This window comes from Cyrtonyx montezumae, unplaced genomic scaffold (genome assembly GCF_038088225.1).
Source record: "Cyrtonyx montezumae isolate F1298 unplaced genomic scaffold, pur_monq_1.0 scaffold_2, whole genome shotgun sequence".
Classification (NCBI taxonomy): Eukaryota; Metazoa; Chordata; class Aves; order Galliformes; family Odontophoridae; genus Cyrtonyx; species Cyrtonyx montezumae.
The window spans coordinates 41,193,322-41,207,084 of NW_027071936.1; the positions used below are offsets into that span (position 1 = coordinate 41,193,322).

Genomic DNA, 13,763 nt, shown 5'->3' on the forward strand with positions numbered 1-13,763 from the left:
CCCTCATGGCCAAGAGGGCCAATGGCATTCTGGGATGCATTAAAAGGAGTGTGGCCAGCAGGTCAAGAGAGATGATCCTTCCTCTCTACTCCGCCCTGGTGAGGCCTCATCTGGAGTACTGTGTCCAGTTCTGGGCTCCCCAGTATAAAAAAGACAGGGATCTCTTGGAAAGAGTCCAGCGCAGGGCCACAAAGATGGTGAAGGGCCGGGAGGATCTCCCCTGTGAAGAAAGGCTAAGTGAACTGGGTCTCTTTGGCCTTGAGAAAAGAAGACTGAAAGGGGACCTGGTCCAGGTTTATAAATGTCTGAGGTGTGGGGGACAGTGGTGAGGCAAGACTCTTTTCAGAAGTGCATGGGGACAGGACAAGGGGAAATGGACAGAAACTGCAGCACAGGAGGTTCCGCACGAATGTGCGCAAGAACTTCTTTACGGTGAGGGTGACAGAGCACTGGCACAGGCTGCACAGGGGGGCTGCGGAGTCTCCTTCTCAGGAGATATTCAAGACCCGCCTGGACGCCTACCTGTGCGACCTGGAGTAGGGAACCTGCTCTGGCAGGGGGGTTGGACTCAATGATCTCTTGAGGTCCCTTCCAACCCGTATGATTCTATGATTCCCTGAAGTAAAATTTCTCTCAATGCAAAACAAATCCAGCACTGGAAGTCAGAATAGAAGCTTAAGTCTTATTAATTAGTTCTGGGTACAACGTAGCACTCAAATTCCCAGAAGATAAAGGATAATGCATCCAGAATTTAAAACTTCTCAAAGAAGTGTCAATACAACTTGCACTGAACATTCTTTCAAAATTTTTATCTTGCTTACATAAAACAGAGAAAAGGGAAAATAGAGTACTCAGAAATGAAATCAACACAGGAAGGAAGGAGGGGAAGAAAGGTAAAAGGAGTACCATACATGCCTCCAAGTTTCACTCAATTAGTAACTCAACAGAGTAACTTGGTTCTTTAATAAACAGAAAACATTTTTCAAGCCCAATTCTTCCACATTTAGGTTGATAAGCTTAACAAAACATTTAAACCTTTGATTTCATTTTATGTGAAAATCCTACTTTAAAAAGAATCAGATGAAAAGACAAAGCCAAGGAAAAGCAAGAAACAAATTCTAGACTTTAAGCCCCTTGGTATTCCCTTTCAACCAGAGATCTTTAGAAAAAAAAGTTGTACAGGACCTTTCAACACCTTTTTAGTGTGTACAGAAATTCCCAAATTTTAGCTATGAGTCTGAAAGTCTAATTTACAACATGTTTTCCCAGAAAGAGAACAGCAAAACTGAAGGTCATTTAACACTGCATAAAATCAGAACACCTTCCCTACAGTTTACATAGTTACAATACTACAGGTATTATTTTCTCTGCCAATATTAAGACTTCAGAAAATTGTCAAACACCTCTAAAGAAAAAAGCTCCAGTTAAAGAACTTGGTGACACACAGACAAACACAGATAAGCAAGCCAAATAGAAACATTTACTGTAAGTAACAAATACACTTCAAACAAGTTAACACAGACAAAAACAAAAGAAAATCAGCATAGACAAATCCTATTTTAGAGTTTAAAATAATATTCTGAAGTGTACCTTTGAAGGCAATACACGTTCTTAGCTATAAATCCTACAAGGCCAGATTACCCTGTCATTCAGAGCAGCTCAGTCACTTTTCCCTTTCAGGTTTGCTGTAACATCAGTGTCTGTAACCTGTTCTTGTGAAGCTGAATACCTTAGTTTGTCCTCAGTGCAGGAACAAACACTCATACTAGAAAATATCTCCTTTCTTGAATAGTTCAGTACATTGTATTTTGAACACATGCTCTGGCTTAACAAACATTTTTAAATTGCAAGCATATCCACTTCTACCTTGTCATATATTAAAAACTACCATCTAATAAAAGCTATTAAACAGCAAAGATAGTTCTAGACTGTTTCACAATTTTAACAATGAAGCCCCAGATGGAAATCAACCTTACAGAATAGGAGCATTCATTCTGCATATCAAGAGAAATTAGCTACAAAAAGAAGTACCAAATAGAAAAGAAATTCCTTTTTCTGAGATGAAGAAAAATGCAAGTCTTCATGCATCCGTCTTAAAATTTATTCCAGTCCTTTTCTACTTCTTTTTTTTTTTAAGAATTTTATGAAGTTAAACGCATACACTCCATCCATATAGTTGTACTTCTCTTATAGTAACAGAGTTCTTTCAGAACTAAACATAAAATTTGAAGGAGTCTTTGCAGTTAGCTGCTGTTTTTCTACCAAGCACTTGACTTACCATTTATAGTGCTCTCTAAGTACTAACTGGCTAAAGCAGTGCCACCTACTACTTTTCCACAGAAAAGTATTGAAATATATTAAATGTAAGTTGTTGTTAAAATGTTTTCTTATCTAGAACAAGAACTATTTGCAACTTAAAGACTCTACAGATAGGAAAGGAGATGGTCTGTGTACTTCAAAACATATTTTCTAAAAGGTACACACCACTCCAAATAAAGGAAAGAAACTACTGAGTTGAGCCAAGGTACTACGTCTCATAAACCAACATCCCCAGTAGCACCATCAAAACAGCAATACTCAACTTCTTTAAAAACAAAACAAAAAAAACCCAACAGCTTACTGTGCAGAAACAGATATATTATGTTCTCAAACTTACAAGCATCTTTTGCAAAAATTTCAGATAGGATTTCTCCTGCTCTTTAAGGTGATCTATAAGGTGTGATAAACGCTCAACATTGGCCGATCTTTCATTTTTCTCTACAAGATCATCCCGCATGTAGCTGGCCTTAGCAATGTAGTCACGAATTTGAACTAGTCTGCTGACAATCTGTAAAGACACTGTAATTAGTGAATGCATTCAGCAATAGCTGTAAGGTATTCAATGCACAAAACATGGTGATAGCAACAGTGCAGTACTACTAATAAAGTAACATACTGTATTTCCAACCATAAAGGCACATTTATGTAAGTGCTTAAAAGCCTTTAAGGATACATATATGCACACATGAAATTGTAAGGCCGAAGCACAATCTTGTTGACATCAGCTTAAACAGAATTGAGCTGATACTACTAACATCAAAATATTCAACTACAAGACTATTTTTTGAAATGGTGTTACAGAATCAAATCCATCTTAATACAGCTTCTTTTACTTTCTTTTAATAATTAGATTTCTAAAGGACAATACATTGATTTTGTTTCAATCTTTTCCTCAGGCTGCCTTTTAGAACAGTCAGAAGAGTATTTCTAGCACAAAATAAACTACAAGAGTTATACTAGAAATCTGGAAAAATGCACTGAAAAAAAAATAGGATAACTGACACCTTTTGAAGAGCCCACATTCTGCAGACATTACAGGCTATACAGGTACCTGGCTACTATCCATAGTTGGTTCTCCTCCATCTTCTTGAACAGAGAACTGACCGTTTTGCAGGAAATCTTTATTTAGAGCAGCTCCAAACAACTCTTTACATTGCAATGGCTCCCCACTTTCCTTTTTTTGGGAAGCTGACACAGGATCTTTGCTTTTGTTAGTGTTTATCTGCAGTGACAAGAAGTTGAAGGGTTTTTTGCTTTCATTAAGTTGGCGTTTGTTGTTAGCAGCAGTCGCCCTGCCTTGAGAATCGCTTCCAATGCTTCTCTATAAACAAAGAGAACAAAGAATAATTGTGTTTATTGGTGATTTTATAGTTCCCTTCTAAGTCACTCACTAGACAACAGCTAAACAGGGCCAGTAATCTTTGTCATATAGTTTTCAAAGAGCAACCCGCACTCCTGGAACATCTGAAAAGCAGAAGAGCTGTGTAGTTCCACAGAGAGCTTAACTTCTCATCCTTGCTCTGGCCTCCACCTCCGCCATAGTGAAAGGCATCCTATATCTTCAGGTAACCCTGAAATAATACTTAGCATATTCTACATATACTATGCTACTTTAAAAGTAATATATCTCTCAAACTTTTCTTCATATATTTCTGGAGGAAGTTCTGCCTAGCCTTTATATTCTAATGAATCACATTTCAAAGATCATCACTACAACTCTAAGTTAATAACAAGCTTTGGCAAAGATTAACAGATTTCCATTCTGGATCTGTTAGTAATGAAAGAATACATTTCTGCTAACAAATCAATCCCTTCAAATTCACATTGCATTGGACAAAGGAGGGCTCAATGTGGCAATATTCCTAAAGAAGCAGTCAGAGCTGAAGAATTCATATCATACATTTCTCCACATTACAGAGGAACAATTTCTGCTGCTGCTGCTCCTTCTCTGTTTAACATGCAGGGACAATATCGTTCAGAATGATAAACGTCACTTCCAGAGTAAACTTTCAGAATAAAATAAGTGACATTTAAGTGACAGACAAGTATGATGAATAAAAAAAAATACTGGTTCTGAACTTTCCTCAAGTTAAGAACTAGAATTATTTGGTTCCCACAGTACATATAAGCTTTTTTATTTAAATCACTTATGAAAGCCTGCATCATTCATCCTAGAAATTATTAAGAGATAAATGAACAACTTCAGTAGTAACGTTTATAGCAAAAGCTAGTATTCACACAAACCTGATCCAGATCACCAAAGTTTATTCTTTGTTTAAGTCTTTCTAATTCAGCCTGCTCTGGAACAGACATCTGTGTCATGTATCGAGCATGAGGAAAACTGTGAGGAGCTTTGGTCTTCCGTCGTCCCATTCCAGGTGAAGATTCTGGAGATATATCATTAGTAAGCCTCGTTTCAGCTTCTCCACCAAGCTTTTTCTTGTTTTTTTCTGATGATCTGTTTGCTTTTTTCTGTTGACTTCCCCAGTCCTGAAGACAAAAGAAAAGGAAGAAAATTCATATTTGCTATCCACGTAGACAAAAAGGAAACATTTCAATTTGGTGAAACAGTTTATTTCTATTTTAAAAATAAAAACACAGTACAGTGCAAAACATCATTTTTTTCACTGCTTGTGTTAAGCTTGGCAGGCAATTTTTAACCCATATAATCCTACAATGCTATCAATTAATGTAAAATAGAGCCAAAATTCTATTTTTCTTCTTCGGCAAATAATCATAAGCAATTTAGAGCTTTTAGTATTAACAGTTTTCAGTTCTAATGACCTAGCATGCTTTTATGTATAGCTACTTTATTTTACTCAAAACACTTCCCATAAATACATCTGTGGATTGTACAATCTCTGAATTACACCCATCACTTGTACATCAAGTGTATGTGTACGTATATCTCAATTACTTTTCTTGATTGCACAGATACTTAATTGAAAAGCTGTAATGACAGCACTTAGTTTTTTGCCATAACAGAATCTACTTGTTTCCTTCAACGTGCTGCATAAAACAACTGAGAGCTAAGGTGAATCATACCGTGTTGTTCAGCCGGTCATCAAGGCTCTCATTACTCCAGCTTGGCAAGTCCTGATCATTCATGCCTTCTTCAAATGAACCACCTCCTGTTGCCATGACAAGCACCCCAAAAAAGAATCTAAAAGAAATAGCTGAAAGAAATAAGCTGCATTAAAATTGGTTTATGTATTTTGCATAGAGATCTCTGAGATGACAACTACATATTCTAGCAACCTAGTCCTATTATTAAAAATGTAATACAGACATTATCATTAAACATTAAAGAAGTAGCTGGGAGGGGATGCTGTGGATGTTTTTTGTCCCTTTTTCACAGGCTTTATAAACTGCTTTAATTTACAAATCCCTACTCTTAGGAGGTAAATGTGTTTTTATCTGAGGATCTTAATATCCCCAACTTCAAAAGTACACTGCAGTGTGTTTGCAAAGATCACCTGAAATTTATCAAGCCTCCAATTTCAGGTCCAGTGATGTCAGTTTAATACCAGGTCTCCAAAGTTGCTTTTTTTGTTTGTCTGTATGTTTTTGTTTGATTTGCTTTTTTACTTGCTCTATTACAGGTTATTTAAGCAGGGAATACCATACTACTTACGCACTAGTTTCTAGCAAAAACAAAACAAAATAGTTTTCCTAGACCTTTGCTCTTTTCTTTAATAGTGTCTTTCTGTGCAGCATAAGGAATTTGTATCTTATAATTTTTCACATTTATTTCCAGTTTTGACATACATAATGAAGTTTAAGCTGAAAGTCTGAAAACAAAGTATTCCTTTGTAGTAATGAAATTAGCTTAGGCTGCTCAATAGCTGTATCCAACACCAGGCACCAATAAGAACTGTGAATTCTAATTGCTGCTAACACAGTTCTACTATGTTAGAAACCTGTACTTCATTACATCTATGTACTAGAAAGCTCTGTTACAGACAGAAGAAAAACAGTCTTACAGCGAGATACTTTCTCCAAGTAAGCTGAACTACAAAGTTTTCAACATGAGCCTAGTTTTCCCTTTATCTGAAAAATAAAGAAAAACTGACTATTTATTTCTCAGCATTTTACTGAGGCCCGTTTAGTATCTTCATACTCAAACCCAGGAAAAAAGAATTAAAAAAGCTTAAGTTTAAAGGCATGTATCTTGTTTAAATATACAGCCTTTGACCAGAATTACACAGTACAGTCCCTTCAGTGGGTGCAGTTGAACACAGTGGCATTTTTGTGCAAGCATAACCAACTACTGTATCATGAAGGAAATGGGACCTACAAGGTAAGCCCATCCTACCATAACTTACACATTCATTCATACCCCTTTTTTGCTTGGACTTATAAGTTCATAAGTTCATAAGGTTGGAAAGGACCTATAAGATCATCTAGTCCAACCATCCTCCTATCACTATCTCTACCCAACTACTAAATTAAGTCCTTTAGCACCTCATCTAAACGCTTCTTGAACAGCGCTAGGGATGGTGCCTCAACCACCTCCCTAGGCAGGCCATTCCAGTGCCTGACCACTCTTTCAGAAAAGAAATGCTTCCTCAGGTCTAATCTAAATCTTCCCCGGCGCAACTTGTGGCCATTCCCTCTCGTCCTGTCATTACTTATCAGGGAGAAGAGACCTACCCCCTCCTCACCACAACCCCCCTTCAGGAAGTGGTAGAGTGCAATAAGGTCTCCTCTGAGCCTCCTCTTCTCCAGACTGAACAATCCCAGCTCCCTCAGCCGCTCCTCATAAGACTTGTGCTCCAGGCCCCTCACCAGTTTTGTTGCCCTTCTCTGAACACGCTCCAGGGCCTCAATGTCCTTCTTGTAGTGAGGGGCCCAAAACTGAACACAGTACTCGAGGTGCGGCCGTACCAGAGCTGAGTACAGGGGGATGATCACCTCCCTGCTCTTGCTGGCTACACTATTTCTAATACAGGCCAGGATGCTGTTGGCCTTCTTAGCCACCTGGGCACACTGCCGGCTCATGTTGAGCCGAGCATCAACCAACACCCCCAGGTCCTTTTCCTCTTTACATTCTTCAAGCCATTCTGCCCCAAGCCTATAGCATTGCATGGGGTTATTGTGGCCAAAGTGCAGGACCCGGCACTTGGTCTTATTGAACCTCATCCCATTTAGCTCAGCCCAGCTGTTCAGCCTATCCAAATCCCTCTGAAGGGCCTCCCTACCCTCAGGCAGTTTGACACATCCTCCCAGCTTTGTGTCATCTGCAAACTTACTGAGCATACACTCAATTCCCTCGTCTAGGTCATCAATAAAGATATTAAACAAGATGGGCCCCAAAACTGACCCTTGGGGGACACCACTCGTTACAGGACGCCAGCTGGACTTAACTCCATTAACCACTACCCTCTGGGCACAGCCCTCCAGCCAGTTCTCCACCCAGAGAAGAGTGAACCTGTCCACACCACGGGCTGCCAGTTTCCTTAGGAGAATACTGTGGGAGACCGTGTCAAAGGCCTTGCTGAAGTCCAGGTAGACTACATCAACAGCCTTTCCCTCATCTACCTGTCTGGTCACCCAGTCATAGAAGGAGATGAGGTTGGACAAGCACGACCTGCCCCTGGTGAACCCGTGCTGGCTGGGTCTGATCCCTTTATTGCCATGCACGTGTCGTGTGATCTCCCTCAATATCATCTGTTCCATAACTTTCCCTGATACCGAGGTCAGGCTGACAGGCCTGTGGTTCCCCGGGTCTTCCTTACGGCCTTTCTTGAAGATGGGAGTCACATCGGCAAGCCTCCAATCTTGTGGGACCTCTCCAGATAACCAGGAATGCTGATAGATGGCAGAAAGTGGCTCGGCAATCACCTCTGCTAGCTCCCTCAGCACCCTTGGGTGGATCCCATCTGGCCCCATGGACTTGTGGCAGTTCAGATGGAGGAGAAGATCTCTGACCGTCTCTGCTTGAATCACAGGGGGTGCATTATGCACCCCGTCCCGGACTTCCAGGTCAGGGCAAGTACCATGTGGATAACTGTCCTGTCTATTAAAGACAGATGTGAAGAAGGCATTGAGAACCTCAGCCTTTTCCTTATCGTCTGTGGTTATATTGCCTGCCTCGTTGAGTAAAGGAGGGAAATTTTCCTTAGTTTTTCTCCTGCTGTTAATATATTTGTAAAAGGGTTTCCTGTTCTCCTTTACAGCAGTAGCCAGCCTAATTTCAAGCTGGGCTTTAGCATTTCTAATTTTCTGCCTGCAGATCTTGGCCAGTTCTCTGTAGTCACCCCAAGTAGCCTGACCCATCTTCCAGAGGACATAGACTCTCTTTTTCTCTCGGAGTCTCAACAAAAGATCCCGGTTCATCCACACTGGTCTTTTGCTCCTCCGGCTTGACTTACAGGACTCCGGGACTGCCTGCTCCTGTGCCTTTAAGATTTCCATCTTGAGGAGCATCCAGGCTTCCTGGACCCCTTTACCCTTCAGGAGCAAGTCCCAAGGGACCCTTGCAACAAGCGTCCTGAACAGGTCAAAGTCTGCCCTCTGGAAGTCCAAGGTAATAGTTTTGCTAGTCACCCTCTTGACGGCACCCAGAATAGCAAACTCCACCATTTCATGGTCACTCCGGCCAAGACAATCTCCAACCTTCACATCCCCTACTAGTCCTTCCCTGTTAGTGAAAAGTAGGTCAAGCAAGGCATCTCCCCTGGTAGGCTCTTGCACCAGCTGAGTCAGGAAGCAATCATCCACACATTCTAGAAATCTCAAGGACTGCTTCCTCTGCGCAGTATTGTATTTCCAGCATATATCAGGGAAGTTGAAGTCCCCCATGAGAACGAGTGCTGGCCATCGTGCAACATCTACGAGTTGTTTATAGAACATCTCATCTATTTCTTCATCCTGACTAGGTGGTCTATAACAGACCCCCACCACGATGTCACTCCTAAAGACTATCCCCCTGATCCTTATCCATAGACACTCTATTTTGTCATTTCCAACCACTAGTTCTTCAACATCAAAACACTCTTTGATATAGAGAGCTATGCCACCACCCTTTCTTCCCTGTCTATCCCTTCTGAAGAGCTTGTAGCCATCAATCCCAGTATTCCAGTCATGGGAGAGGTCCCACCATGTTTCTGTAATAGCTACAAGGTCATAGTTAGCCTGCCTCACAATGGCTTCAAGCTCTTCTTGTTTATTGCCCATGCTGCGTGCATTGGTATAGATGCACTTCAGCTGAGATATCTGCCTCACCCCTTTTTCCAGCACAGCCTCCTTAGGCTCTTTACTAGAGAGCCCTGTTTTATCCCCTTCCCCCGTCACAGCTAGTTTAAAGCTCTCTCAATGAGTCCAGCTAGCTCCTGTGCTAGGATTCGTTTCCCCCTTTGGAATAGGTGTGTCCCATCAACAGATAACAGGCCAGGAGCCGAGTAAACTGTCCCATGGTCAAAAAACCCAAAGTGTCTATCTCTACACCAACCTCTCAGCCAGTTATTCATCACTTGTGTTTTCCTAGCCCATTCTGTGTCCTTCACCACCCCAGAAGGTATGGAAGCAAACACCACTTGTGCTCCCACCCCTTGAACTAATCGCCCTAATCCCCTAAAATCTCTTTTCATAGTTCGCAGACTTCTCTGAGATATTTCATTGCAGTCTGCCTGAACTACTAGTAATGGGTAGTAGTCGGTGGGGCGAATCAAGTCCGGGAGTCTTCTAGTAATGTCCCTGATTCAAGCCCCAGGGAGACAGCACACTTCCCTGTGGTTTGGGTCTGGTCTGCAAATGGGGCCCTCAGTTCCCTTTAGAAGGGAGCCACCCACTACGATCACCTTCCTTTCTTTCTTAGTAGCAGCAGTCTCAATGCACGGAGGTGACTGCCTTGCCATTGGTGACCTCCTGCGGGAATCTTCCTGCACTTCACCCCTTATCACCTCTTCAACTTCCAATGCTGCAAATCTATTGCTTAGGGGTATCTGGGGGCACTGGGGAGGCAGAGGGGGAGATCGCCCACGGCACCGAGCAGGGACTCTCTGCCAGCCCTCCCTATCCCTCAGATATCCCCCTTCTGCCCTACGGGGACAGGTCAGGGAGTCCACCAGAAACTGTGGGGGATCTCCCTGGTACCTTTCTCTCTGGCACTCTAGGGAGTTACTCCACCAGTCAATCTCCCTCTCACAGTCCCTGATAGCCCTCAGTCTCTCAACCTCCTCCTTCAATTCAACCACCATGTTAAGCAGATCTTCCACCTGCTCACACCTTGCACAGGAGAACTGCTTAGCACCCTCATCTAGTAGTAGCAGGCTCTGACACTCCTTGCAACCAGAGACCTGTGTAGCCACACTTCTAGGCAGACCTTCTGTCTGGGTCGCCACAGCCTTCTTAAGGCAAGCCCTCTGTCTTGTAGAGACCATGACAGAAAAAAATAAAAACAAAGAAACGAAAAAAATTGAGAGTAAATAAATAAATAATGGTTTATAATAATATATATATAGATATGAATTGTAATGTGATACTTCGCGGCCCTCCCTGAGCCCTTCAGGGATATACCCCTTCAGCCCTAATCAGCTGAGGAGTGTGGGCGAGGGCGCTGAAACCCTGGCAACGCCTATGCCTCGTTAACACCTACCTCGTTAACACCTGCGCCTCGTTAACGCTTCGTTAACCTCTCGCGGGAACAGCCGTTGGGACAGGCTGCTCTCACTCGGTTCCCGAGAGACTGGAACCTCCCGAAAACCCACCCTGTACCTCAATCAGCCACTGCAGCTCCGGCTGTGCCGACTCCAAAGCAGTTGATCACGAGGACTGAGCGGTACTTCCGGGTTCTGATCGTTTTAAATCCCCTGCCGTTTCCCTGGCAACGCCTACGCCACGCCAGCCTCTCGCGAGAGAGAGCTGCCGGGGTCTGCCGGGACTAGCTGCTCTCACTCGGTTCCCGAGAGACTGGAACCTCCCGAAAACCCACCCTGTACCTCAATCAGCCACTGCAGCTCCGGCTGTGCCGACTCCAAAGCAGTTGATCACGAGGACTGAGCGGTACTTCCGGGTTCTGATCGTTTTAAATCCCCTGCCGTTTCCCTGGCAACGCCTACGCCACGTCAGCCTCTCGCGAGAGAGAGCTGCCGGGGTCTGCCGGGACTAGCTGCTCTCACTCGGTTCCCGAGAGACTGGAACCTCCCGAAAACCCACCCCGTACCTCAATCAGCCACTGCAGCTCCGGCTGTGCCGACTCCAAAGCAGTTGATCACGAGGACTTGCTAACTCCTGTGACGGAACAATCAGAGGGTTCTACCAACAACCCATATTGGCCAACAAAAAAAAATTCCAAAAAGAAAAAAAATAAAGAAACAAAAAAATCCATGAGTTTTGATTCAAATTGAATCCGCTATCTAGCTAATCAAACAGCTGCATAAGCTCTGGCTGTAGGGTCAAGGAAAGCAAATAGAAGCCATGCCATCAGAGAGAGCAAAACTTAGGCAGATCAGTAAAACCACATATTCTGTGCAATTTTCACCCAGGGAAACTGTCAAATTAATTTAGAAAACAAAAACATGATGTTCTTTCAATATTTTTCAAGTAAAAAATGCAAGCACCTTATGAGCAGCTCACAGAGAAACTTCTACCAATACAAAGTGTATATGACAACCATTCAAAACAAATCCACAGTTACCAATTTAGCTTATTTTAGAAAACATCTATGTTTTTTTAAGATTTTTTTTTATTACAGATAACCTGTTCAGCTGTGTAGATGTGCAAGAACTGACATTTGAACTGGCACTCCATGATGACCTACACCACTAAGCATAATGAGTTAGTCATGACAAGATTAGAGACCATCTGGGGTTACATTCAAACTCAATAAGCCACTTTCTCATAATACTGTTATATAATTCTACTAAAACTGTAGTAAAAGCTCAGAGATTCAATGTCAGGCGGAAGTTTTTCACTGAGAGGGTATTGAGGTGCTGGAACAGGCTGTCCAGAGAGGCTGTGGATGCCCCATCCCTGGAGGTACTGAAGGTCAAGTTGGATGGGGCCCTGGGCAATCTGATCTAGTATTTGATCTAGCAGTTGGCAACACTGCCTGCAGGGAGGGGGGTGGAATTTTATGATCCTTGGGGTCCCTTCCAACCCAAGCCATTCTAGGATTCTATGATTAATTCTAGATGTAATGTTCCGAGTACTTTTCTTAGCACATAAGGGTAAGATACAGACCAATGTACCCCATTATATACAGCTCACAAATCACAGTAACCTTATTGCTTCCAGCAAGCGGACTGTAAGAAAAATGTTTTCAAACGGCATTGTGTTCTTCTCAGACAGCAAGTCGCTAAACTTTCGTACTATTGTCTGGGACATTCCCAAACAAGTTACATGCATGCAAAGTTATGATCACAGAGCTACGCTGATTTTTTACCAACACAGTAGTGAATCAAAGAGGTTCAGCCGTGTTTCTTCTTGGAGATGAAGCTCTCACACAAGCAGTGTTGTTTCTCATCCCCAACACACTTTGCTAATTTGTGTTTTGCCTCACTTTCCAGTATACCAGTTATTTGCAAATGAAATCCTCTTATAAATGCTTTGGAGTCCTTCCACTGTTCTATTTATGCAGCCACCCAGTAACAGACTCATCTTCTTGGACAATGGGGAATCCATAACAGAGCTCCGACTGTGCATGTGCATACTGCCTTGCAATATTTACCAGGGAGTTGAAAACCCTTTCAAATGTATTTACAACAGTAATAAGAAAATAGCACAGAAGTCTACAGTCACAACATTTACACATCAAACCATCTACATAATTATAGTCACAGACATTTTGCAACTTACAGCAATGTGCAAATTGCCAGAAGTACCACTACAAGACATGCTAATACAATAAAAAATACATAAGACATACAACGTTTCTTTCTGCAATGGATTTTTTGTTGGTACTTTTTCCTACTACAGCATTCATCCCAGTTGTAAGAGATGTGAGCAGTACTCCTCTGTACTCAAAGCTTGAAAAAGCTAAATGAAAAGCACTAAGTCATAAAAAGGCAGCACAGAGCCATGAAGACGGTATCAAGCACATCCTCAATTTCAGCTTTTTAGGCACGCACTCTTCACTGAGCACTATAATTCAGCGCTGAGCCACCGAACACCTACGCTCTACTGCCAACCGTGACAGAGACGGCAGAGAAAGCTCCCTCCCGCACCACACAGCCCTCACGGAAGCAAATACAGCCACAAATCTAATCACCCAGACCAGGGGAGGACCGCCCGCCTCAACAGCGCGCACCCAGGGCCCAGCGCGTCCCGCGATCCTCGGCCGTGCAGAGGAGCGCCACGCTTCCCGCCGCCGGAGTGCTGCGGGTGTTCTCAAGGCACGCCGAAGGCCGCCCGCTCCATCACGGAGCCGGAGCCCCCGGCAACGAGGAGGGCGGGTCTTTGCTCCGAAGCCCCTGTTCTCACCACCCGGCGACAGGCGGCCC

At 42.9% G+C, this 13,763-nt stretch overlaps 1 protein-coding gene across 8 annotated transcripts in view; it reads right to left on the bottom strand.

The window, feature by feature from the left end:
- Window positions 1-13,763, bottom strand: part of PCM1 (pericentriolar material 1) — a 43,172-nt gene that overhangs the window by 29,185 nt on the left and 224 nt on the right. For 6 of the 8 annotated variants that reach the window (XM_065736974.1, XM_065736973.1, XM_065736977.1 and 3 more), the window contains exons 2-5: window positions 5,365-5,495; window positions 4,564-4,809; window positions 3,371-3,640; window positions 2,657-2,827 (exon numbers count right to left, since the gene is read on the bottom strand). In XM_065736974.1, the coding sequence (XP_065593046.1) occupies window positions 2,657-2,827; window positions 3,371-3,640; window positions 4,564-4,809; window positions 5,365-5,460 (783 nt within the window). In that variant the 5' untranslated portion in view covers window positions 5,461-5,495. The remainder of the gene's footprint in view (window positions 1-2,656; window positions 2,828-3,370; window positions 3,641-4,563; window positions 4,810-5,364; window positions 5,496-13,763) is intronic. The other 2 variants (XM_065736981.1, XM_065736980.1) reach the window with 1 other exon arrangement.